The sequence below is a fragment of the Drosophila bipectinata genome, chromosome XR (assembly GCF_030179905.1).
Source record: "Drosophila bipectinata strain 14024-0381.07 chromosome XR, DbipHiC1v2, whole genome shotgun sequence".
In the NCBI taxonomy this organism is placed as follows: Eukaryota; Metazoa; Arthropoda; class Insecta; order Diptera; family Drosophilidae; genus Drosophila; species Drosophila bipectinata.
This window is the reverse complement of record NC_091735.1, coordinates 16,861,924-16,886,873: the sequence shown is the minus strand read 5'-3', so window position 1 is coordinate 16,886,873 and position 24,950 is coordinate 16,861,924. Positions and strand designations below refer to the sequence as shown.

At 39.5% G+C, this 24,950-nt stretch overlaps 1 protein-coding gene across 1 annotated transcript; it reads right to left on the bottom strand.

Annotated features, from left to right (window-relative positions):
* Positions 1 to 570: 570 nt before the first annotated feature.
* On the bottom strand, positions 571 to 2,599 carry LOC138925577 (uncharacterized). Its single transcript, XM_070276381.1, has 5 exons — positions 1,910 to 2,599; positions 1,756 to 1,845; positions 1,339 to 1,698; positions 1,028 to 1,278; positions 571 to 977 (listed from the first exon to the last, which is right to left on the bottom strand). Exons 3-5 carry the CDS (start codon positions 1,471 to 1,473, stop codon positions 899 to 901), a joined length of 465 nt encoding a protein of 154 aa, XP_070132482.1. The 5' UTR covers positions 1,474 to 1,698; positions 1,756 to 1,845; positions 1,910 to 2,599; the 3' UTR covers positions 571 to 898.
* Between the last annotated feature and the right edge of the window lie 22,351 nt (positions 2,600 to 24,950).

The window sequence follows — 24,950 nt, the reverse complement described above, 5'->3', positions numbered from 1 at the left end:
ATTCCCTTGTTTTCCAGGTATTTAATGGCTACCAAATTGGCGGCGCATTTACCCGCCACCGCACCGACCAATGTGCTGGTAAGCCGGGTGCTTCTTTTTATACTGGTGACCACTTCCTTTAATCCCTCCAAAATGGCAGTCGATCCTATTTTTCGAATGGCACTTGATGTCTTTTAAAAAATGTAATTAATTTCACTTTAATAAAATTAAGCACTTATTGTACTTACCGCTCGCAAATAAACAATTTGCAAGTGTCCCGCCAAATTGGACACCGCTATGGCAAATATTTTCCAGTTTTTCAATTCATTTGGGGCATTCTTTAATAATATATTAATTAGTAAATATATTATATATATATATGGTATATAAAAATTTTTATACTTACATTCACATGTTTCAGATGGAATTCGTCAAAAATTATAAAAAATTATCAACATGCCCACCTGTCAGCAGCCGCCGCTGCCGCCCAAGCCGTGTGACGACGATTCCTGGGCCCGGGACCTGCCCGTCGAGGCGCCACGAAATGGTTCTTCATTTGTACATTTACAAGATTTAACAAGGGACTCCTCCAGGAGGACCCTTTTTTCTGAGCTAAATAGCATAGTCGGAGATGAGGAGAGATTTCGTTTATGATTTTTATTATCTTTGCCACTGTTAATGGCAGGTGTACACCGTATATTTCAAAACAAACACATTTAATTTAAATTTATTATAATTTATTTTTTAAATTTATTTACTGTTTTCCGCACCACCTTTGAGGTAGAGTAATGGCGCGTTTTTTTTCAAGTGGTATCCCCGAGAGGCCTAATCCACTGTAATCAACTTAACTAAACTAAGACTAATGCTAAAACTAATACTAAACTATATTATAATACTAATACTAATTCTAATACTAAAACTAATTCGCCTTCATCCTCTTCGATGGTCCTGGCTTTTCGTCGTCCTCGTCGGTTAGTAAATTGGCCATTTTCATGTGCCTGGAAAAAAAATGATGTATATTTTTTATGACACATGATAATATACTTACGTTTCCTTAAGGACTTTGTGAATTCCTTGCACAAAGATCGTGGCCAATGTGGCCATGAAGGAAGCCGCCTCCTTTGGATCGGCGAGGGCAGCAGGGAATTTATCGAAGCCCTCCTCTGCCCCAAGATGGACAGATTGGGCCAGCTTGGCACCCAAATCCTCCATATAATTGGAATTCAGTAACGTCAGACGGAATTCCCTATTTGGGAATCGATGGAAAAGTTTACCGAATAGGCACCCGAGGGAAAGCAGCTGAAATTAATGAAAATAATGAATAAGATGTTTGTTTCATTAATTTTTAAAAAAACTTACCTCTTCTTTGTAACGGTCTTGCAGTGAGGAGGGTACTCTCCTCTCCACCAACCGTTCAATACCGGACAACTTTCTCTCATAATTGTCCTTTCTGAAGATGCCAATGGTGTAAATGGGCGTCACTATCACATCCATAAAATCCGATCTTGTGGTTGTAGCTCGGAAGTGCTGCAAATCGTACAGAACCGGGATTCCCTTGTTTTCCAGGTATTTAATGGCTACCAAATTGGCGGCGCATTTACCCGCCACCGCACCGACCAATGTGCTGGTAAGCCGGGTGCTTCTTTTTATACTGGTGACCACTTCCTTTAATCCCTCCAAAATGGCAGTCGATCCTATTTTTCGAATGGCACTTGATGCCTTTTAAAAAATGTAATTAATTTCACTTTAATAAAATTAAGCACTTATTGTACTTACCGCTCGCAAATAAACAATTTGCAAGTGTCCCGCCAAATTGGACACCGCTATGGCAAATATTTTCCAGTTTTTCAATTCATTTGGGGCATTCTTTAATAATATATTAATTAGTAAATATATTATATATAATATATATAACAATTTTTATACTTACATTAACATGTTTCAGATGGAATTCGTCAAAAATTATAAAAAATTATCAACAGCAGCAGCAGGGCGGTAGCCCGAGCCGTGTGGCGACGATTCCTGGGCCCGGGACTTGCCCGTCGAGGCGCCACGAAATGGTTCTTCATTTGTTACATTTACAAGATTTAACAAGGGACGCCTCCAGGAGGACCCTTTTTTCTGAACTAAATAGCATAGTCGGAGATAAGGAGAGATTTCGTTTATGATTTTTATTAAAAAAATCATAAGGTGGTACATTAACCTCCTGAGCGGAGGAGCAGGGGCTCTCCAACAGATTTCCCATATAATTTTTAGGGGAATTTTTTGGGGGATTTTTGTTGGATAATGCCATTCCCATAGCCGAGGAAGGACGGGAAAAATTTAAAGCAAGGAAGGATTCATTTATATTGGATTCGTACTCACAGCGGTTGGGTGAGGAATTATGGGGCAGAATCCAAGAAATTGGGGATGAAATTTGTCATGTTGACTTCCTCATTTGATTCAGAATTGGTATCCATTTTAGATTTGTCTCCTTCCTTCTCCTTGTTCAGATACTCCTTGTGTTCCTCCTTAATTTTCCTTCTTTCGTAGATGTGCCGCTATTCTCTCCTTCGTTTGTGTGTGTTTCACAGAAACCAATTTAATATTTAAGCACCACCAAAAGTGTATAAAATTTGCTTTTTTTTTTTTTTTTTTTTTTTTGCTTTGAAATTGAGTAGTTTGTTTATTGGCTTGTTTTGTAATTTTTTTTTTTTTTTTTTTTATTTTAACGTTGCTTTTATTTCTTGAATCTTCTCTTTGCGAGACTAACAAGAGGTGTATCAAATCTTATATTTTTAACTTAACTAACAGTCATATTGACTGATACGGAGTTAGACGGCCCTAAAAATCGATTGCTGGGTTGGGAGGTCGTTGCGTCTAAGGCGGGATACGCTAGAAACCCGAGTCAATCCCCGAGCGAGAAAATTTGGGTGCGAAGACAGTTTTTCTTTGTATGACTCTTTTTGCTTCTGGATTTCGTCTTTCACTGCGAGGATGGCCAGATCCCGGTGGATGTTTTCGTTGCGAACATACCAAGGTGCCCCTGTGATAGTTCTCAGGATTTTTGATTGTGCGCGCTGTATGATGTCTATGTTGCTGCTGCTCGCGTTCCCCCACAGCTGGGAGCCATACGTCCAGATTGGCTTTAGGACTGAATTGTACAGTAGTAACTTGTAGTCTAGGCACAGTGGCGATCGTGAGTTTATGATCCAGTGGAGGCTGCTGGCTTTCAGTTTTAGATGCATCTTTTTGCATTCGATGTGCTTACGCCAGGTAAGTCGTCTATCAAGGTGAACGCCAAGGTACGTTACGTCGTTAGCTTGAGGGATCTGCATACCGTTTAGTAAAAGCGGAGGGCATGTTTGTCTATTAAGAGTAAACGTTATATGTTTACACTTTTGTTCGTTTATTTTAATGCGCCAGTCGGACAGCCACCTTTCCACTATTGTGAGATGATTAGCCAGTTGGGTTGTTGCCTGCGTTGGGCATCTGGAGCGACTAAGGATAGCGGTATCATCGGCGAACGTTGACGTTGTTAGTTGTGCGCTCGTAGGAATATCCGCAGTATACAAAACATATAGACACGGCCCGAGTGCGCTTCCCTGTGGAACTCCAGCTTCGATGGTGTAGTCGCCCGAAGTAGCTGCGTTGCATCTCACTGAGAATACCCTATTGAAGAGGTATGATTCCAGTAGCTTGTGGGTGTATGTTGGCAAATACGTTTTAATTTTGTGCATGAGTCCGATGAGCCAAACTCGGTCGAAAGCTTGAGATACGTCGAGGAAAATAGCGCTGCAGTATTCTCGTTGTTCGAAGGCTGAGCGTATTTCGGATGTTAATCTGTTCACTTGTTCGATGGTTCCGTGGTTTCTTCGAAAGCCAAATTGGTGTGCCGGGATGATATTGCAAGCTTCCAAATGTGGTATTATGCGAGTTAACAAGCATTTTTCAAACAGTTTAGACAAACAAGATAGAAGGCTTATTGGTCTGTATGATGACGGAATTGTGTGGTCTTTTCCAGGCTTCGGAATCATTATAATAATGGATTTCTTCCACTTTTTTGGGAAATAGCCAAGATTAATGATTCCATTAAATAGTTTGCAGACGACCTCTATAGCGCATTTTGGAAGTTCGATCAGCATCTTTGGGGTCAATAGGTCACCACCGGGAGCCTTTTTTGGTTTTAGCCCTCTTATGACTTTTTCGATTTCGTTCGGCCGGAATGGAGGTGCGGCTGGCTGAGGGGAGGACTCTGGCTGAATTACTGGCAGGAGGAATGAATTTGAGGCTGGGTTTGGCTGGAAGACACTTTGGAGATGTGTGGCGAATGTTTCAGCTCGGTCTTCGTTGCTGCGAGCCCAGCATCCCGAAGAGTTTCTTATCGGGGTGGTCGTTTCAATTGGGGCACTAAGATTTGGGTGGGCCCTCCACAGGGGGTACTTTGTGCTTGTTGGCGAGAGATTCTGGATGTACCTCAGCTGTGCATTTTCTTCCTGTTGGTGAAGAGCCTGGTCGAGTGATCGGGTTGCTTCCTTAAGGCGTTGTTTTGAAGCTGGTGATCGCTGTTTTGCCAATCACGACGCGTGCGCCTCTTTTCTCGCACGAGCTGTTCGATTTGCTGATTAGATTTGAAGTGTTTGTTTCGGTCTACTTCTTTCCTATGAGGAGTAGAGATTTTAGCTGCCGCAACGAGTACTTCTTCCAGGGCGCTCGTAGTGTAGTCGATGTCCGATTCCATGTTAAAATCCGGGGCGAGTTCTATGTGGGCACTCACGTACTTTTTGTATTTTAGCCAGTTTGTTTTTGTCGTCGTCAGACTGAAGGGGTGTTCGGTTATTTCTGGGCTTTGAAGAAGCGTTAGAAGCACAGGCGAGTGGTCTGATGATAAGTCCGAGACTGCTTTGGCACTTATTAGATTGCGAGGTATGTTTTTTGTCACTGAAAAATCAATAAGGTCTGGGAGCTTTCGTGAGTCTGTTGGCCAGTATGTGGGACTTCCAGGGGAAACGTAGTCCAGTTTATTTTTCACATTTATAATTGCATTGTACAATTGTCTTCCTTTGGGAGTCACTAGACGTGATCCCCAGTGCGTATGTTTGGCGTTGTAGTCTCCTGCGGCTATAAATCGATCCCCAAGTGAATTGTAGAAGTCCATAAATTGTCCTTCCGAGATTGAGAAGCGAGGAGGGCAGTAAACGGCAGCAATTGAAAGGATTCCGTTGCTTGACTGAATTTGTATCGATGTGGCCTGCAAGAAGTTTGTTGCAAACCTTTTGTGAAAATGGTGTTTAATTCGTTCTCTGATTAGAACTCCAGTTCCGCCGTGGGCTTTCCCATCTGGATGATCTGTGCGGTAGATTGTGTAGCCTCTTATATGAAAGTTGTATTTGCTTGTAAGATGCGTTTCCACCAGTAGCATAACGTCAATATGGTTTTCGGTCAAGAATTGTGACAATTCTAGTTTATGCCGTGAGACACCATTGGCGTTCCACATTGATATTCGTAGCGCCTGCATAGATTATTTGGACTGTTGTGCTACGAGCAGCTGTATCACCATGATCTGGTTTCGAACAAGCGTTTGCATGTTCGTTTTCATGAATGACATAAGCTCCATCATGCTTTGTTGGAGGGTAAGCATCATAGTTTCCGTTTTGCTGTGTGGCTGTTCTGGGGCCTGTTGAGCGCTTTGAGAGTTAGGCTGAATTGGAATTTCCCTTCCAGATCGTAGAGCATCGGCATAGGAGAAGCCGTTGGTGGTGTTTAGTGGACCGAATGAGGATCTCGCAGCTTTGGCGAAGAAGACGTCTGGCGTGGTTTTTGACGAAACGTACGCATTCTGTGGATTTTGGTTGCGCGTTGCGGTCGCTTGACGCATGCGACTCTTTAACTCCTTATACACAATACATCCTCTATAGTTTGCCGTATGGCTGCCTCCGCAGTTTCCACATTTCTTCACGGTACTGTCCTTGTAGTGCAGCAAGCGGACTTGTGGGCGTCCCCGCAGACTACACAGACAGCCCGAAGTGTGCAGTAAGACCTTGTGTGTCCATACTCTTGACAATTAGTGCATTGCACTGGACCGTTACGTTTATGTGGCTCTTCAACAGTGATTTTCCGATGCATAAGATATTGCAGGTTGTAGATTGGGTGGACTTCGTTCTTCTTCAGCGTCCTGCTTTCAGGCTCGAGCTCGACCTTGAAGAGGGGTTGTGGCTTTTTATCTTTATTTAGAATGTTAATAACATTCTTGGCGGCGAAGCCCTTTTCTTTAAGGGCGGTTTTTATTTCCTCGACGGTAACATCAGGTTCTATTCCCTTTACTACCACTTGTAGGCCCTTACTGCTTTTCAGCTGGTACGTGTAATAGTTTTTCTGTACAGTGTCCAGATATTTTGACACTATTCGGAAGTGCTCTTCAGTCTTGGTTTGCACCTTTGTTTCATGGATGTTCCCTTTGATAAGCGGAACAACATGAAAGTTTTCACCGTTCCCGATCAACGACGCAATTTTGTTGACCAGGGCACTCGAGCTTTTTTCCCTAATATAGATCGGAGGGGGCTTGGGTTTTTTTGCGGTGTCTTGGGCTGGTTGGTTTTCCTCAGCCTCCGCCAGTAGGGCAAATCTGTTAGTAGTGGATCTGTCTGGTTCATTATCGTTATTCAGGACACGGTTAATTTTTGTTTTGTTGCCTGCCGGATTACTCTGCGGGCTAAGCTTGCGCTTAATTTGGATGTAGCGATCCATTCCAGTCTGTGTGGCCGTTGCCGCTTTGGCACTTTCCGAGGTTGTTGTTTTTGTACTCGCTGTAGTCGTTGACGTCGTGGTACTTTGAGTTGCAGGGGTTTTCGCTGTTGTTGCAGAAGTTGTAGCGCTGCTTGTTGTTGGTGCGAAATTTGTTTCCGATATTGGAGGGGGGGTTTTACACTGCGAACTCCATGACGCGGGAGTCGGAGTGAGCAGAGCGGGTGAGCAAGACCGTGCCCTTTGGGTTTCAGCGGTCAGTAAAGCCGGGTTGCTTTTAAGCGCCGATTTTTCCACTTCGGTATCGCGGGTTGAAAAGTAAGAGTAGAAGCCGTTTCTTTGGTTCACTGAACTTCTACGCTCGTTCTTTTGGTCATTGCTCAATGAGCTCATTGCGTGGTACGTATTTTTTTTTTTTCAACAATGCACTAGTTTTGGTTTAGCACATTACAACTGTTATAAAAAAAAAAAAGCTTGTCTGTCGCTTTTAATAAATTGTATTTCAGTGTCTTTTCGCTTATATTGGCGAAAATATAAGCGAAGTGAAGTTTTCCCGGAGCTCGGACAAAGCACGTCCGCTCAGTTCGGTAGTTCGATTACGAACTGAATCTTTTGTAATTGGCTTTCGTTTTCGGCCGATTTTCAAAAGAAATCCCGTTAAACTCCAGCATGGAGACAACCTTTTCTAGGAAATACTGCTGCTAGTTGTTGTAATGTCCTCTACCAGCACATTAGTGCTTATGGATGCTGCCTGGCCTATAAGGACATCAAGCGAAAACAATATGGCTTCCACTATTCTGCCAAGTCCCAAAATCATCGGCAGACAGTCTCCTCTCAGCGTTCCCAGCGTTCTTGGCAATCTTCAAGACCAAATACTAACCATAAACAACAACAATATAGTTCTCAGAGGTCTAGTAATAACTACTAGTACATCCATCAGCAGTCTAGCGAAAGACGAGACCATAAAAAGAATCGCCCGAAATTTACAGAAGGTCCAGCTTCCCTCCAAACTAGCCATCGTAAGGGCTAGGACCTGCGCCAAAGCGCATCCAAATGCCAAGCGACAACTGCAAAATAATCGTCGGCTGAATCTCAAATTCCAATTTAAAAGTCCATAATCGAGCCTCAGCGTCTACGCTGCATTTATTCGGTCGAGGCTGGAATATGCCTCAATCATTTGGAATCCGGATTGTAAAGTTCGTTCGAACAGAAGTGACTCCAGAAAAATTTTTTTAAATTTGTTCTTCTGCTTCTAAGGTTTCAGAATCCTCTACCTTCATACCAGAGCCGGTGCCTTCCTCTCAATGTTTGCACATTGGAGGATCGGCGTAAACTGGCAGCGTTAACTTTGCCCCCTTTCGGGTCAAGTGTCACAGGGCCAATTATCTTTTAAACGAGCCGATTGAGCGGGCTCTTTATTATTATAATTCTTTGCCGCCTAGCCTCCGAATTGAGTGGGGCTCTGGTAAGGCTGTGTTTAAACCAGGGGTGGGCAAGCCCATGGCTCCTCGGGCTCTCAAGGCTCTCCCCGTTATTCGTAATTTTTGGCGCCAGAAAATCGGGCCAGACTATCGAGTCGCGCGGTCAGTGAGCCGTGAAGATTTACAAAAACAATGCTACACAAATTCCGAGGCAGGTAGCGGGCCCGACCCCGCGGACCCGAGATTGCAACAACAATTATTAAGGGTCCGTTTGCGCACAACCATCGCGAGGGTGGTGGTTGTTGTTGTAATTTGTTGTTTGGCCGAGCTGCGGCTCTGACCGTTAGATTTCGTGCCCACCACTGCACAATGGGCAAAAAATCGATTTTTTTGGCATCAATTCTAATTTTGAAGATAGAGGCTTGAAACTTTGCAGATATGTCTTAAATATTATGCCTGAATTTCGTATTTTTTTTTTTTTTTGCAGTTTGACCACGCCTTCCGTTCCGCCCCCTTAAAGCTATGGGCAAACAGTCTTTGATTTTCAGGAATAAAGTCTGATTCCTAGAATATTTATAATAGACGACTAAAACTTTCAACATTTAATTGTAATTGAACTTCATATATATTTTTTATGTTAGTTTGACCACGCCTTTTTGAACGCCCCTTTCAAGATATTTTTAAATAAATTTAAATAGTTTTCAATAGTACTTAGAAAAATTTTAATTTTACTAATTTCGTTCCATATTTTAAATAGTTGTACAGTTACATTAAAAATTTTAATTTTGTATACCCCTATAAAATTAAAATAAACATTAATTAGCATTTTCACCAAGAACTCCTAGTGGAAGTACGGAACATTCGACTATTTTGTGTCCATGTACTAAAACCTTGTGGACGGTAGGAGACATTGGACACCAATCATATTTTTTAATGTATAAATTGAATGTGTCTGTACACAAGTTTTTAAATTTTGTTGGGCATACTCTGAATTCACAGGATATGGCGATTAAAATTGTAGAAAAGTGTTTCAATATGTTGACTTCAATATTTAAAACTTTTGATAATGTTTTAACATTTGCGAAAGCTCTTCTTGCAGTATTTCCGTCATTGCTATTTCTACTGCTATTTTGCATGGGATTGTCTACGTTAAGACCCATTTCATTCCATAATCTCTGTTTAATGATCTGCTTTCTCAATGAAACTACATCTTTATCGGATCCTGTGACTCGCCATTTCCTCAGGTTAATCCTATACTATAATTTTAATATATAGAAATCAAGAAATCGTATCCACGCATGCAAAGGGCTCACTCCATATTTTAGATTTTCTGAAACAACTGCAAAGTTCTTTGAGTTGAAATCTTTTGTTTTCAAAAGCTGGCTAGGCCTAGAACCACATAACGGGCATGATTGGCATGAAAAAGTGCTTGTCAAAATGTTTAAAACCTTGCCATCGATTAATGTCAAATGAACTTCATATTTGACCACTATCTTTTGATTACCAGCATTATAGGTATGCTCTTTAAGATTTTTTGTCTGGTAATCAAAATTGCTTTTTTCATTTAATATAAGTTCAGTGGTTTCTTTTATAAATTCCATTTTGAGGGGCCGGCAGAATCTTACTGATTGCGGGGAAGGATTTAACCAAATAACTCTGTTTTGAGTATCTATTAATTTTAAGGGAATCATAGATGTTACAAATAGTGAATTATCAAAGCCGGCTGGCTTATCCGAGCCAAATCGCTGTTTATAGCTGGCAATTAGTTTACTCTGCGTAATGTGTAATTAAGAAATTACTTCTTCTTGAATTTCCAATATGCGGTCAGCAGTATGGTTTAACAAATCTTGAAGCGATACTTCTGCCTCTGTTTCGGAATAACAAATTTGTTTGGGTCTACATTTTAATTTTATTTGAGTAAGCGCAGAATACGGTGGATAGATATCGCATCCACGCTGCTTAGATATGGCTTTAATGTTGATGTATTGCTGTTTTGTTAGCCCATTTTCTATTAAAAAGGCTAAGGCCTTATCAGGACTTATTTTTATAACAGTATTTTGCTTAGGGCTCTTCGCATTTCCACTAATATTTTCGTTTCGTAGCAAAAGTGCACTATCGATTAGTTTGGTTTTTTTTTTCCGAGACTGAAGCCGCATGCAACAATAATGGCACGGAATTTCGTTTTCTTTGGCCAGTTCAGATGTTAATTTCCCTTTCAGTCTTGGTCCCGCCTCAGCATACGTCAAGGATTTTCGACCACGTTTATCATGGGTCACGTCCTTTCCCATTACACCAAATTTTGAACTTGACGCGAGCCACTGCGAATGTTTTGATTTGAAGCGATCTAGATTTCTGTTGCATTTCGCCAATTTCTGATAAAGAAAACCAAAAAACTGCTTCAGTTTTTGCTTAATCAGTTTGCACTGAGCATCGTTTAAATCGATTTCGCCCATATTTTCCACTACAAAGTTATATACTGGAGCTTGTTGCCGATTATTGTCATTCCAGATATCAAGCAACGTTGAATGGCAAAACTCAAGTGCAACTGCATCATATCAAATTATTGCCAAATGGAACAAAAAGGAGCAAAAGAGCTTTATGTTATTGGGTTCAGATAATATCAGTTGTTAAGTTTCAACTTTCACCTTGCGTTAACCCTCGTCAACTTGTTAGTTTCATTCCACGAAACACACATCTACATTTTTCAGTTGGGACATAAAAGAAAAGCAACAACACATTGAAATATTGGACACGACAACACATATAACAAAAATTTCGAGCTTATAACTTTTTTGACTTACCATGACCTTTTAATTCCATATTCAACTGATTTTATTTGGTTCACAATTATTAAGTTATGAAACTGCAAAGATCGACAACTTTTGCACGCTTTTTCTTTAAGGTGAGACCAGATCTCAAACTTTTGACTTCGTTAAAAAAAAAAGTACTAAAAAATAACATTTAAAAATGTTTAAAAATTATATTTGGGATCCTGATGGTTTTCTTAATCAGGTGAAATAGTTTTTTTTTTAATACAAAACAACAAAAAAATTGTAAAAATGCCAAAATTTCGTACTTTTTGCCCATAGTGCACTGGTTTAAACGCATGTTAATCAATGTACGTCAAATTAGCGTCGCTCAGTTAGCGTCGAAGTGGAACGGTGGAATTGGAACACAGCAACGAATATTTTGTTTTTAAATTATTTCCGTATTTAGCCACTAAATTTAATCAAATAAACACTAGAATTGTTAAGAATTGAATAAACTATTGTTTTTTCTTACTTTGAGCGGGTTCTTCACTCTTTAAGTAGCTCAAAAATGGGGTTGAAAAATTGCCCCTACACTGTATTGAGCATTATCTTAGAAATAAGAGGATGCGCCAATAAGCGCGATACACCAGCTTATAGCCCATTCTTTTGAGAATATGCCCTGAAAATTTCATTAAAATCGTTTCCTACGTTTTGGAGCAAATCGACTAAAAGTGGACCAACCCGGCTAACAGCCCATACAAAAATGACCCCAAAAAATTGTTTTTCCAATTGTGAAGCTCCAAGAGGATGCGCCAATATGCACGGTAGTGGAGTCGATGTAGGACCTTTTCAAGTATATATGGACCAAAAATCATACAAATCGTTCCCACAGATTTTGAGAAAATCGAATTACAGTTTCCCATATAATTTGAACTAATAAGAGGAGCGCCAATTAGTGAACCGGAACCAGTCCGCACAAAGTTCATTGAACTAGTTTAAAAATACTATATGGCTCTGTTAGACTTATTAAGTCCTTCACAGAGGATGCGCCATTATGCACGGTATACCGTTGAAAAGCTTATTTTATACAGAACATTATAAGACAACTTTTATTTAAATCGCTCCCACAGATTTAAAGAAATCAAGTCCCGAAAATTTCAGACCCTGATTCACCAACACTGGCCATTAACAGCATCACATATTTCTGCGCTGCCTAACACGGCGCTAGCCGTTATGGAATTTGAATGCCCCCCTAGCTTTTTTTAAAGAGGATGCGCCATTATGCACGGTATACCACGAGAAAGCTAATTTTTAGCCCGTTCGAATGGTACCAGTGCCATTAAAATCCTTCCCACAGATTTTTAGAAATCAAGTCCCGAAATTTTCGGGACCTGGTTTGCCAATACTGGCCATTATCATTTTTCCGTGTTTGCACGCTGCACAACACGGCAGCCGCCATTATCTATGTTTGCCTTTTTTTAAAGAGGATGCGCCATTATGCACGGTATACCACGAGAAAGCTAATTTTTAGCCCGTTCGAATGGTACCAGTGCCATTAAAATCTTTCCCACAGATTTTTAGAAATCAAGTCCCGAAATTTTCGGGACCTGGTTTGCCAATACTGGCCATTATCATTTTTCCGTGTTTGCACGCTGCACAACACGGCAGCCGCCATTATCTATGTTTGCCTTTTTTTAAAGAGGATGCGCCATTATGCACGGTATACCACGAGAAAGCTAATTTTTAGCCCGTTCGAATGGTACCAGTGCCATTAAAATCCTTCCCACAGATTTTTAGAAATCAAGTCCCGAAATTTTCGGGACCTGGTTTGCCAATACTGGCCATTATCATTTTTCCGTGTTTGCACGCTGCACAACACGGCAGCCGCCATTATCTATGTTTGCCTTTTTTTAAAGAGGATGCGCCATTATGCACGGTATACCACGAGAAAGCTAATTTTTAGCCCGTTCGAATGGTACCAGTGCCATTAAAATCCTTCCCACAGATTTTTAGAAATCAAGTCCCAAAGTTTTCGGGACCTGATTCGCCAATACTGGCCATTATCATTTTCCCGGGCTTTGACGCTGCCCAACACTTATGGCGCCATTAAAAAAAGAGCTCATGTACGTACATACATACATACATATATAGAAAACATATGGCAGCATACATACATATAGTAGTTTCTATGCCATATGTTTTCTATGGCCAAAATGATAATGGCCAGTATTGGCGAATCAGGTCCCGAAAACTTTGGGACTTGATTTCTAAAAATCTGTGGGAAGGATTTTAATGGCACTGGTACCATTCGAACGGGCTAAAAATTAGCTTTCTCGTGGTATACCGTGCATAATGGCGCATCCTCTTTAAAAAAAGGCAAACATACATAATGGCGGCTGCCGTGTTGTGCAGCGTGCAAACACGGAAAAATGATAATGGCCAGTATTGGCAAACCAGGTCCCGAAAATTTCGGGACTTGATTTCTAAAAATCTGTGGGAAGGATTTTAATGGCACTGGTACCATTCGAACGGGCTAAAAATTAGCTTTCTCGTGGTATACCGTGCATAATGGCGCATCCTCTTTAAAAAAAGGCAAACATACATAATGGCGGCTGCCGTGTTGTGCAGCGTGCAAACACGGAAAAATGATAATGGCCAGTATTGGCAAACCAGGTCCCGAAAATTTCGGGACTTGATTTCTAAAAATCTGTGGGAAGGATTTTAATGGCACTGGTACCATTCGAACGGGCTAAAAATTAGCTTTCTCGTGGTATACCGTGCATAATGGCGCATCCTCTTTAAAAAAAGGCAAACATACATAATGGCGGCTGCCGTGTTGTGCAGCGTGCAAACACGGAAAAATGATAATGGCCAGTATTGGCAAACCAGGTCCCGAAAATTTCGGGACTTGATTTCTAAAAATCTGTGGGAAGGATTTTAATGGCACTGGTACCATTCGAACGGGCTAAAAATTAGCTTTCTCGTGGTATACCGTGCATAATGGCGCATCCTCTTTAAAAAAAGGCAAACATACATAATGGCGGCTGCCGTGTTGTGCAGCGTGCAAACACGGAAAAATGATAATGGCCAGTATTGGCAAACCAGGTCCCGAAAATTTCGGGACTTGATTTCTAAAAATCTGTGGGAAGGATTTTAATGGCACTGGTACCATTCGAACGGGCTAAAAATTAGCTTTCTCGTGGTATACCGTGCATAATGGCGCATCCTCTTTAAAAAAAGCTAGGGGGGCATTCAAATTCCATAACGGCTAGCGCCGTGTTAGGCAGCGCCGAAATATGTGATGCTGTTAATGGCCAGTGTTGGTGAATCAGGGTCTGAAATTTTCCGGACTTGATTTCTTTAAATCTGTGGGAGCGATTTAAATAAAAGTTGTCTTATAATGTTCTGTATAAAATAAGCTTTTCAACGGTATACCGTGCATAATGGCGCATCCTCTGTGAAGGACTTAATAAGTCTAACAGAGCCATATAGTATTTTTAAACTAGTTCAATGAACTTTTTGCGGACTGGTTCCGGTTCACTGGTTGGCGCTCCTCTTATTAGTTCAAATTATATGGGAAACTGTAATTCGATTTTCTCAAAATCTGTGGGAACGATTTGTATGATTTTTGGTCCATATATACTTGAAAAGGTCCTTCATCGACTCCACTACCGTGCATATTGGCGCATCCTCTTGGAGCTTCACAATTGGAAAAACAATTTTTTGGGGTCATTTTTGTATGGGCTGTTAGCCGGGTTGGTCCACTTTTAGTCGATTTGCTCCAAAACGTAGGGAACGATTTTAATGAAATTTTCAGGGCATATTCTCAAAAGAATGGGCTATAAGCTGGTGTATCGCGCTTATTGGCGCATCCTCTTATTTCTAAGATAATGCTCAATACAGTGTAGGGGCAATTTTTCAACCCCATTTTTGAGCTACTTAAAGAGTGAAGAACCCGCTCAAAGTAAGAAAAAACAATAGTTTATTCAATTTTTAACAATTCTAGTGTTTATTTGATTAAATTTAGTGGCTAAATACGGAAATAATTGAAAAACAAAATATTCGTTGCTGTGTTCCAATTCCACCGTTCCACTTCGACGCTAACTGAGCGACGCTAATTTGACGTACATCACAACGGGCTATGGCACAAACAATTCATATCGCCCGCACTGAAAATATCACAGCGCCCGTGGGCCTTGTGACATTTTCAACCTGTGTCTCAAAACTTGCAAAGTTTATCAAGAATTTATGAAAGTACCGTTTTTAATAATACAGTTTAATGTGTTATCTCATGTTTTTTGGCACAATAATATTCTATTCAGTTTGCGATTGATCTCGAAACTAAGTGCACGTGAAATGGAATCCGGCTATGAATTTAAAATTGTACCTGGACTTAGAAACAATTCTAAGTTGCTGCTTCTTACAAGCCAGCAACAATTGCTTAAAATTAAAAGTATTTTGAAGGAAAGTTCGCGTTATATTTGCTACATAAAAGACTGTAGTGTTTCAGTGGTCTTGTCCAGTGGGCGTTATATCATGCACCCTATATAAATTCACTCCTTTTAGAAACTGCAACCAGGCCCATACGAGTCGCAAAAGCACCACGAAGATTAAGAGAGTTAATCCTGCCGAGGATCACTTGAATAAGTTCCAAGCTAAACTTTAAATGGAATAAGGCTTTAAGGAAGCGGCTCAGACTTAAATACTCTCAAGATTTGCCTCATTTGGGACGCCATCACTTTGGCCGCCGTCTGCACGATGAGCAACAACAATAGCAGCACCAGAAATTGGAACAACAGTCCATGGCCGACTTGATCCTGCTCCATAAAAATACACATGCCAAGCTAGATCACATTGAAGGCCTCTTTAATAAGCTCCTCCATACCCTCAGCAAAGTGATTGCCATGCTAGAGATCACGGACATAACATTTAACCACAACAACTACTCTGGGCTGCCTCAGGTTCCATTATGTCCGTGGATATGTAGTCCTTGGTGGATCATGATTCTTTACTTGACGCCATCACTGCCAATGATTTTTTTTATGTACAGATCCATCCCTGTGCCCACTCGCCCAATTTCTCAGAGGCCAAGTTCTGTCTGTTTGAAGGATGTTTGAAGGTCTGTCGGGCGGGTATTAAGTCTCTGTGGCCACTCTTTACTGTTGATAAATTTTCGCAATGCGCCATGTTTGTCCTAGCTGGGGATGCTAAATTGGCTTGCTCAAATAATAAAATCCCTACTGCATTGATCTTGCATTGATTGATGATTCACCCTAGGATGGCCCAACTGAGGATGACCCAGCCATGCGCGGCTCAAATAACTGCGCCCTACTGAACCAGTCATTGATGACACAACCAAGGATGGCCCAGCTTAATCTTGCTCCAAGCCCTTTACTGCGGAGGACCCAGCCATACGCGGGCATCTAGCCCTTGCTAAGGATGACCCATCCACGCGCGGCTCTCATAACCGTCCCCCGTCGAGACAGCTATTGACGGCCCAACTGAGAATGACCCAGCCACGCGCAGCACTAATGCCTGCGCCCTATTCCTCCTGCCATGGATGATCCAGTAAGAAATGGATCTATCCGAGGATAAAACAGCCACGCGCGGCCCCAAGTACCGTGTCCTTATAAGCCATCCATTGACGACCCAACTGAGGATGACCCAGCCACGCGCAGCTCTTAAATCAGCCACTGATGTTTCTAGCCAAACGACGAGCCTGCCACAGAAAAGAGAGTCGGTATTTTCCATTCTCAACCGTTGCCGAAGTCAGACATACGAATTCCCCGAGATATTTTTTTTTGAGATGCTGAACAAGATTTCCCCTGGACCTGCCTACCTGGAGTTTTTCGCCCGCCATTAATCTGCCCATTTGGGTCCCCCCTGCGAAGTCCCTTTTGGGGGGCCTTGATGGCTGCCGGGGATGCTACTGAAATTTCCCTGGACCTGCCTATCTGGAGTTTTTCGTCCGCCATGAATTCGCCCATTTGGGCCCCCCTGCGAAGTCCTTTGGGGAGGCCTTGATGGCTGCCGGGGATGCTGAACGGGATTCTCCCTGGACCTGCCTACCTGCCGTGGGCCTTTTTGGACGACCCAGCCCTGTTCTGGACGCCGAGGATCACCCCCCTCCCCACCACCTGATGATATCAATGAAGCTAATGACCAGCTATCCTGTCGCGCTTTTTAAATTTTAAATCTAGTAATTTTAAATTTTTAAATTTTAAATTTTAATTGGTTAGTTTTGCGACAGCTCTCCTCCATCCCTTTTTAAATTTTTATACCCTTGCAGAGGGTATTATAATTTTGTCCAAAAGTGTGCAACGCAGTGAAGGAGACATCTCCGATCCTATAAAGTATATACATTCTTGATCAGGATCACCTCCTGAGTTGATATGAGCATGTCCGTCTGTCTGTCTGTTTCTACGCGAACTAGTCTCTCAGTTTTAAAGCTATCGACTTGAAACTTTGCACACACCCTTCTTTCCTTTGCACGCAGTATATAAGTCGGAACGGCCCGGATCGGCCGACTATATCCTATAGCTCCTAATCAGTTATATGGCAATTGATCGGAAATGGTATAACTTCGGTGTTTTTAGAGTTAGAAAGTTAAAATTTTACACGATTTTTGGCAAAATAATACGACATGCCAAATTTCGTAAGGATCGGCCGACTATATTCTATAGCTGTCATATAACTGAACGATCGGAAATGACCCAACTTTCGTGTTTTTGAAGATAGAAAGCTGGAACTTGGTACAGATTATATTCTTATATATTCTTGGTCAGTTAATCCGACCTACCAAATTTCATAACGATCGGTCGACTATATCTTATAGCTGCCATATAACTGAACGATCGGATATGGTTTTTGGTAGAAATACCAACTTTGGTATTTTTGAAGATAGAAGCTTGAGACTTTTTTTAGATTTTGTATTGTAATAAATTGGATTATATATTCATATCCCATAAGGATCGGCCAACTATATCCGATGTTTGCGATATATATCCGGTTTAAACTGCAAGGGTATATAAACTTCGGCTCCGCCCGAAGTTAGCTTTCCTTTCTTGTTTTATTGTGTTTTTGTTTTGTCTCTTTCCAATCGCTGTGCGATTTGTGTTTGTATGACTATTTGTATACCCTTGCAGAGGGTATTATAATTTTGTCCAAAAGTGTGCAACGCAGTGAAGGAGACATCTCCGACCCTATAAAGTATATATATTCTTGATCAGGATCACCTCCTGAGTTGATATGAGCATGTCCGTCTGTCTGTCCGTCTGTCTGCCCGTCTGTCTGTCCGTCTGTCTGTTTCTACGCAAACTAGTCTCTCAGTTTTAAAGCTATCGACCTGAAACTTTGCACACACCCTTCTTTCCTTTGCACGCAGTATATAAGTCGGAACGACCGGGATCGGCCGACTATATCCTATAGCTGCCATATAACTGATTGATCGGAAATGGTATAACTTTGGTGTTTTTAGAGTTAGAGAGTTCAAATTTTACATGAGCGCTATTTTTGGCAAATTAATACGACATGCCAAATTTCTTAAGGATCGGCCGACTATATCCTATAGCTGCCATATAACTGAACGATCGGAAATGGTTTTTGGTAGAAATACCAACTTTCGTATTTTTGAAGATAGAAGTTTGGGACTTTTTTTAGATTTTTTATTTTAGTTAATTAGTTTTATTATGATGTAATCATAGGGATCGGCCAACTATATCCGATGTTTGCGATATATATCCGGTTTTAACTGCAAGGGTATATAAACTTCGGCTCCGCCCGAAGTTAGCTTTCCTTTCTTGTTTATTGTAATAAATTGGTTTTATTATGATGTAATCATAAGGATCGGCAAACTATATCCGATGTTAGCGATATTTATCCGGTTTTAACTGCAAGGGTATATCAACTTCGGCTCCGCCCGAAGTTAGCTTTGCTTTCTTGTTTATATATGTTTTTGACCAGTTCCCCTCTGCTAGCTGTGGCTCCTTGTGGCCGTCTCCGGAGCAACAATGTTGCTTTTTAGTAATGAGACTCCGGGTGGCGGCTGCTCGCGTGTCGTGGCTGGTAGATCTTATGGAGGAGGGATCTAAAGATTGTCTTTTAAATGGTCCATGTTATTGCCCAAAAATATGTTTTCATTGTTAATTTATTTTATTTATTAAGGGCTTCATGTTATATATTTGCATGTTTATTTATTTTTGCATGTTTATATACTGGACCATTTAAGACTTTCTTTATAATTATAACTAATGACTCGGCAATCTGGTCACCATGCAGCACTTTTTAATTTTCGCAAATAATAGTGTCTGGTGCTGCATGGTGGATGGATCTCTTTAATTTTGTATGTTTTAAATTTTGTTTTTGTTTTATTTGTTCTATTAATGACTTTATATTTTTGTAAAATTAATGTTAAAGTAACTTATCTTAACTTAACGTAAATATAACGTCTAATTAATTAACGTCTCGATGAGACCAATATGGTTAATTCTAGAGCCATCAAATATGAAAGTTTCCCGAATGATAGTAAGGAAAATAAAAGCTTCCTGAATGATAGTAAGGAAAGTGAAAATATCCCGAATGATAGTACGGAAAATGAAAACATCCTGAATGAGAGTAAGGAATGTAAAGAAGTGAAATTTCCGAATGAGAGTAGGAAAAGAAAGCAAGTTGATCCTCTGAATGAAAGTACGAGAGATCTTGATGGCATAGACAACAATAGGAATGATGTTGTAACAAATAGAAGAAGTGAATGGTTACAGAAAAAGCCACATATATCACACAAAGAAGATGAAAGTGACTTAAATAAATTTGTTTTAAATGCTCATGCAATTTTTACGATGTCCCAAATAGTTTCGATGAAATTAAAAGTAGAAGCGATAAAAGTTGTTGGGAAGAAGCTATAAAAGCTGAACTGAGTGCTCATGAGTTAAACAATACTTGGACAATAACAAAGAAGCCTAAAGATAAAGATAAAAATATTGTTGATAGTAAATGGGTATTTTCTGTCAAACATGACGAAACGGGAAACCCAATTAGATACAAAGCTAGATTAGTAGCTCGAGGTTTTACTCAAAAATATCAGGTTGATTATGAGGAAACATTTGCCCCTGTTGCCAGAGTTTCAAGTTTTAGATTCCTGATATCATTCGCAGTGCAATATAATTTGCAAGTCCATCAAATGGATGTTAAAACAGCCTTTATAAACGGTGTGTTAAAGGAAGATATTTACATGAAACTTCCTCAAGGTGTGTTGTGTGACGGTGATAATGTGTGTAAGCTAAAGAAGGCAATTTATGGGCTCAAACAAGCAGCTAGATGCTGGTTTGAGGTTTTTGAAAAAGCCCTAAAAGAATTCGATTTTATAAACTCCCCAGTTGATCGCTGTATATATATTCTTAATAAAGGGAACATTAGAGAAAACATATATGTTTTATTATATGTTGATGATGTGGTCATAGCTACACACGATACAAATAAAATGAATAGTTTTAAAAAATATTTAATGGAAAAATTTAGAACGACTGACTTGAAAGAAATAAGACATTTCATAGGCATAAGAGTAGAAATATGCAAATATAAAATTTTGCCGAGTCAAACTGCTTATATAAATAGAGTTCTGAATAAGTTCAATATGAGTGATTGCAATGCAGTCAGTACCCCTTTACCCCCTAAATTAAATTACGAACATCTTAACTCAGATGAAGATTGCAATGCGCCATGTCGCAATCTGATTGGGTGTTTGATGTACATAATGCTTTGTACACGCCCTGATTTAGCTACTGCGGTAAATATACTTAGCAGATATAGTAGCAAAAATAATTCTGAGCTATGGCAATGTCTAAAAGGAATTCTTAGATATTTAAAAGGAAGCAGTGAAATTAAATTGGTATTTGAGAAAACTGCATTATATAAAGATGCATTAGTTGGATATGTAGATTCAGATTGGGGTGGGAATGAAATAGATAGAAAAAGTACGACTGGCTATGTATTTAAAATGTTTGAAAATAACGCAATTTGTTGGAATACAAAGAGACAGAATTCAGAGCAGCCTCATCTACTGAAGCCGAGTATATGGCATTATTTGAAGCAGTTAGAGAAGCTCTTTGGTTAAAATCTTTATTCACAAGTGTGAATTTTAAGCTTGAGAAACCAATTAAAATATATGTATGTATGAAGATAATCAAGGTTGTACATATAGCCATTGCCAACAATCCCTCTTGCCATAAAAGATCAAAACATATAGATATAAAATATAATTTTGCTAGAGAGCAAGTGGAGAATAATGTGATTTGCATTGAGTATATCCTTACAGGTAATCAACTCGCCGACATCTTCACAAAGCCATTGCCTGCTGCTCGATATATGCAAGTAAGAAGCAAATTGGGTCTGATGAAGGACAACCATTAATACGTACATAAGGATTTTTGGATTTATAATTATTTTTCTGTTTGTTAAAGAAAATTTTGAATTTATAATTTTTGTTATTGAAAACGATCTGATCGGGTTTTTCTGGGTTTTCCTCGATCCTCGCAGCAAATGCTGGATCACTAACACTCCCCAGTAGGCACTAGAGGTCTGCATGATTGCACTCAAAATTTTCGGTTATTTGAGTACAATAAGTTGAAGTCTCAATTGAGCGTGCCAAACCGGTTTCAACAAAGTGAGTAACGGATTGTTAAGGGTTGTTTTCGTTGTATGCGAAATGAGTGAAATTTAAACCGAAGCGGAATGGATAGAATGAGTGAATGCAGAGTAAATGCTTTGAGTACTCGGATAAAATTTTGGCATTCTCGTCGCTCATGGCAGGAAGAGCAGAAGCAGCAGAGCATCAAATTAAGTTTTAAAAATGCAGAGCTTGGACGAAAGCGTAAGTACTTTGGTAAATTGCGTAAATTGGTAAATTGTGCCTACTAGGCACACCACCCACATTAGAATACTAATATTATTAGAATAAGTTGATGAGATTGAAGTATTGAAATATGTGAATATTACTTAGTTTGAGTTATTAAATTATTGTAATGTTATTTTTTAGGGGGCGTGTTGGAATATATCGATTCCTCCATCAAAATTAACATTGCACATCACTATTATGTATTATATAATTATATAAAACTGGTCACACTTTGAGCGTGTGTCTTTCCTTTTGATTTTGATTCTCTTTGCTATTGTACGTGGTGTGGTGTTGCAAGTCTAATTGATCAATATAGAAATATAAACAATTAATATAATGTATTAAGAGTGTTTGATTCATTTAGATAGTTAATTTTACTATAGATTTCCAATACCATCAATGAGAAATTTGGAATATTTTGGCCAGTATGTCGTTTAATTTTGACTTATCACTATTACTTAATTCCACATTATTATTACTTTTATAATCTATCGCATTTACATTTTTAACGTTGTTTAGAGATAATACGGTTTGAGTTCTGTAGATATCGAATCTATCTCTTTCCAAAGTTACTCCAAAACCAAGCTCAATAATGTCTTGTCCAATAATCATATCATATTTAGGGCACTTATTATCTACTACATGAAATAACAATTCAAAATTAAATTCAGAGACTTGAATGGTGGACAGAATTTGCATATTGCTCTTGACAACGTTGTCGCCTATGCCTTTCAAAACAACCATGGTTTGGATTATTTTACCGGGCAGCTTCGCGCCGACTGTTTCTTTTACCAAAGAGCATTCTGATCCTGAATCAAAGAAAAATGGAAACTTCTCACCAAATTGAATTTCAGTCCCGTTAGGCTGATGTACTGCGCACATGTCTACCCTTCTTTCGATGCTGCTTCGACTTGCTGTTGTGTTCCCCTCGTACACGCTGATGCGATATGTCCAACGCCGCCCACACTTGAAACAAATTACTGTTGATCAAGAATTTTGTTTGCGCTGCATTGTCGAAATACATAACAGCACACGCCAAGACCTTTGTACACGAAACATCAGTCGATTCATTAATGATTATGGAGAACGCAAGCCTTCCCGCTAGGGTTGCATGATATTTCAAAAATATCGTATCAATAATATTTGCCCTTTTGAAAAATATCATCGTGATTTTTTTAAATATCACGAAAAAATATCGATATATCGAGTATTTTTTATATTAAAATAGATTTTTTTAAGCTCCCAAAAATAGGTTTGTTTTGTTTCATTTAATTTATAAGTAACATTTATTATATTCATTTCTTAGAAAAACTAAAAATTCATAAGTTCCTATATATGTATATAGTATAGTAGTTATATATATAGTATACATAGTATTAACATTTTTTATATCTGTTTGGAAAAACAAAAAATTAACCAATTCATTAAATTATCTTAATAATATAAAACTAATAAACCAAATAAAAACTAACTAATTTTATGTCCAGAATTTTTTTTAAGAGATTTTAAAAAACTCTGCGTTACATGCGTATCTGTCATGCGACAGCGTGTGTCAGCAACCACGCATTTAATTGCAGAGGCCAGCCTCTCGGATGCCACAGAGCTACCTGGCGTTATTAGGTAGCCTATTGCCAACTCCGCTAGCACTGGAAACGTTTCCTTTTGGGAGGTCCAAAATGTAATTGGATCACTCTCCCAGGAAGCGAATGGGAGGCTTAAAAACCGACTCAGCTCCTGATTTTGGGGAACTTCCTTCGTTGTTTGACGCAATGCTATCGACCGATGATGAGCTTCTTGAAACCCTTCAGATTTATAAAGTCACTAAGACAAAATTTCGCGCGAAACTCAACGCACACACCCACACACACATGAAAAATTGGCGTCTAACACGTTTAACACAATTTGCACTTACCTTTACACATTGTAGATAAGCTTGGTGCTTGTTTCTCAAATGGGACATCAAGTTTGATGTGTTACCACTTGTTTTTATTAGTTTACTGCAAATATTGCATTTTGCAGAATTTTCTTTTATTTCTCCATAAAAATCCTTCGCGCTCATTTTCATACGTGTAGTTCGTCTCGTGTTTTAGCTCAGTGTGACCAATTAGTGGATATCAAAAATATATTTGAAAAAAATAACGATATTCGATAAATCCCGTAAAAAATTATCACGATATAAATATTTATTTTTATCAAAAAAGATCGATATATTGATATTTTGATAAATTTTTCACATCCCTACTTCCCGCTGTAGAAACGCACCGTTTCATGCTAGAGATCAGTTGCTCCTTCATCACAGGTGCCAGTACATTGTACGTAAGCAAAACTGTTTTAGTGCGTTTGCAGTAAAACCCTTGCGCAATGGCGCTATCGGGAAACGCATGCGTGATTACATCGCTAATATGGTCCATTGCTCTCATTGATATGTTGTGTACAGCAATCGCTGCAGCGAACATAATTTCTGCTTGTTTGATAGCAGCAGCTAGAGTATTGTCCGAATACAGCATATGCTGTATAGTTAGTGATATTATCTTCATGTTTTTGTGCAGCCGCGTGCTGCTTAAGTGACGCCAGCCTATTAAAAATGTCCGTCTAGCACGCTTTGTAATGATGCTGAAAACATCGATGCATCGAACATCGATGTTTTTCTTAGCGATGTTTTCCGAGGTTTTTCGATGTTTTTTTTTATACCGATGTTAGCCGATGCATCGATGTTTCTCGAAACATCGGTCTCTAATTTCACAACACTGCCAATATTGTGTCCAGTTTAATGATTAAATTACTTTATGGTTTAATGATTCGTAAAAAACTTAAAAAATATATTTGAAATGCCAAAGTAAGTATAGTTATTAGTTTTAAATGGATATATATATATATATCAATTACAAATTCCAGAGTAACGTCAAAGACCATCTTCTGTTGGAGGTATTTCACAAAATTTATCTAATTTCACAATAATTAATTAACTAGTGTTAAATGTAAAATATGCGCAAAGGAGTTAAAAACGTCCGGAAATACTACCAACATGAAAGACCATCTGCGTGCAGTACACAAAGTAAGTAAAGATGACGCAGTAATGAAATAATCGACTGTAATGAAACAAAAAGAATGGCATCCCAAATGTCAATAATAAATTGTTTGGAGAAAGCATCAGAATTCGGCAGCGATGGCCAAAAAAGTAAACAA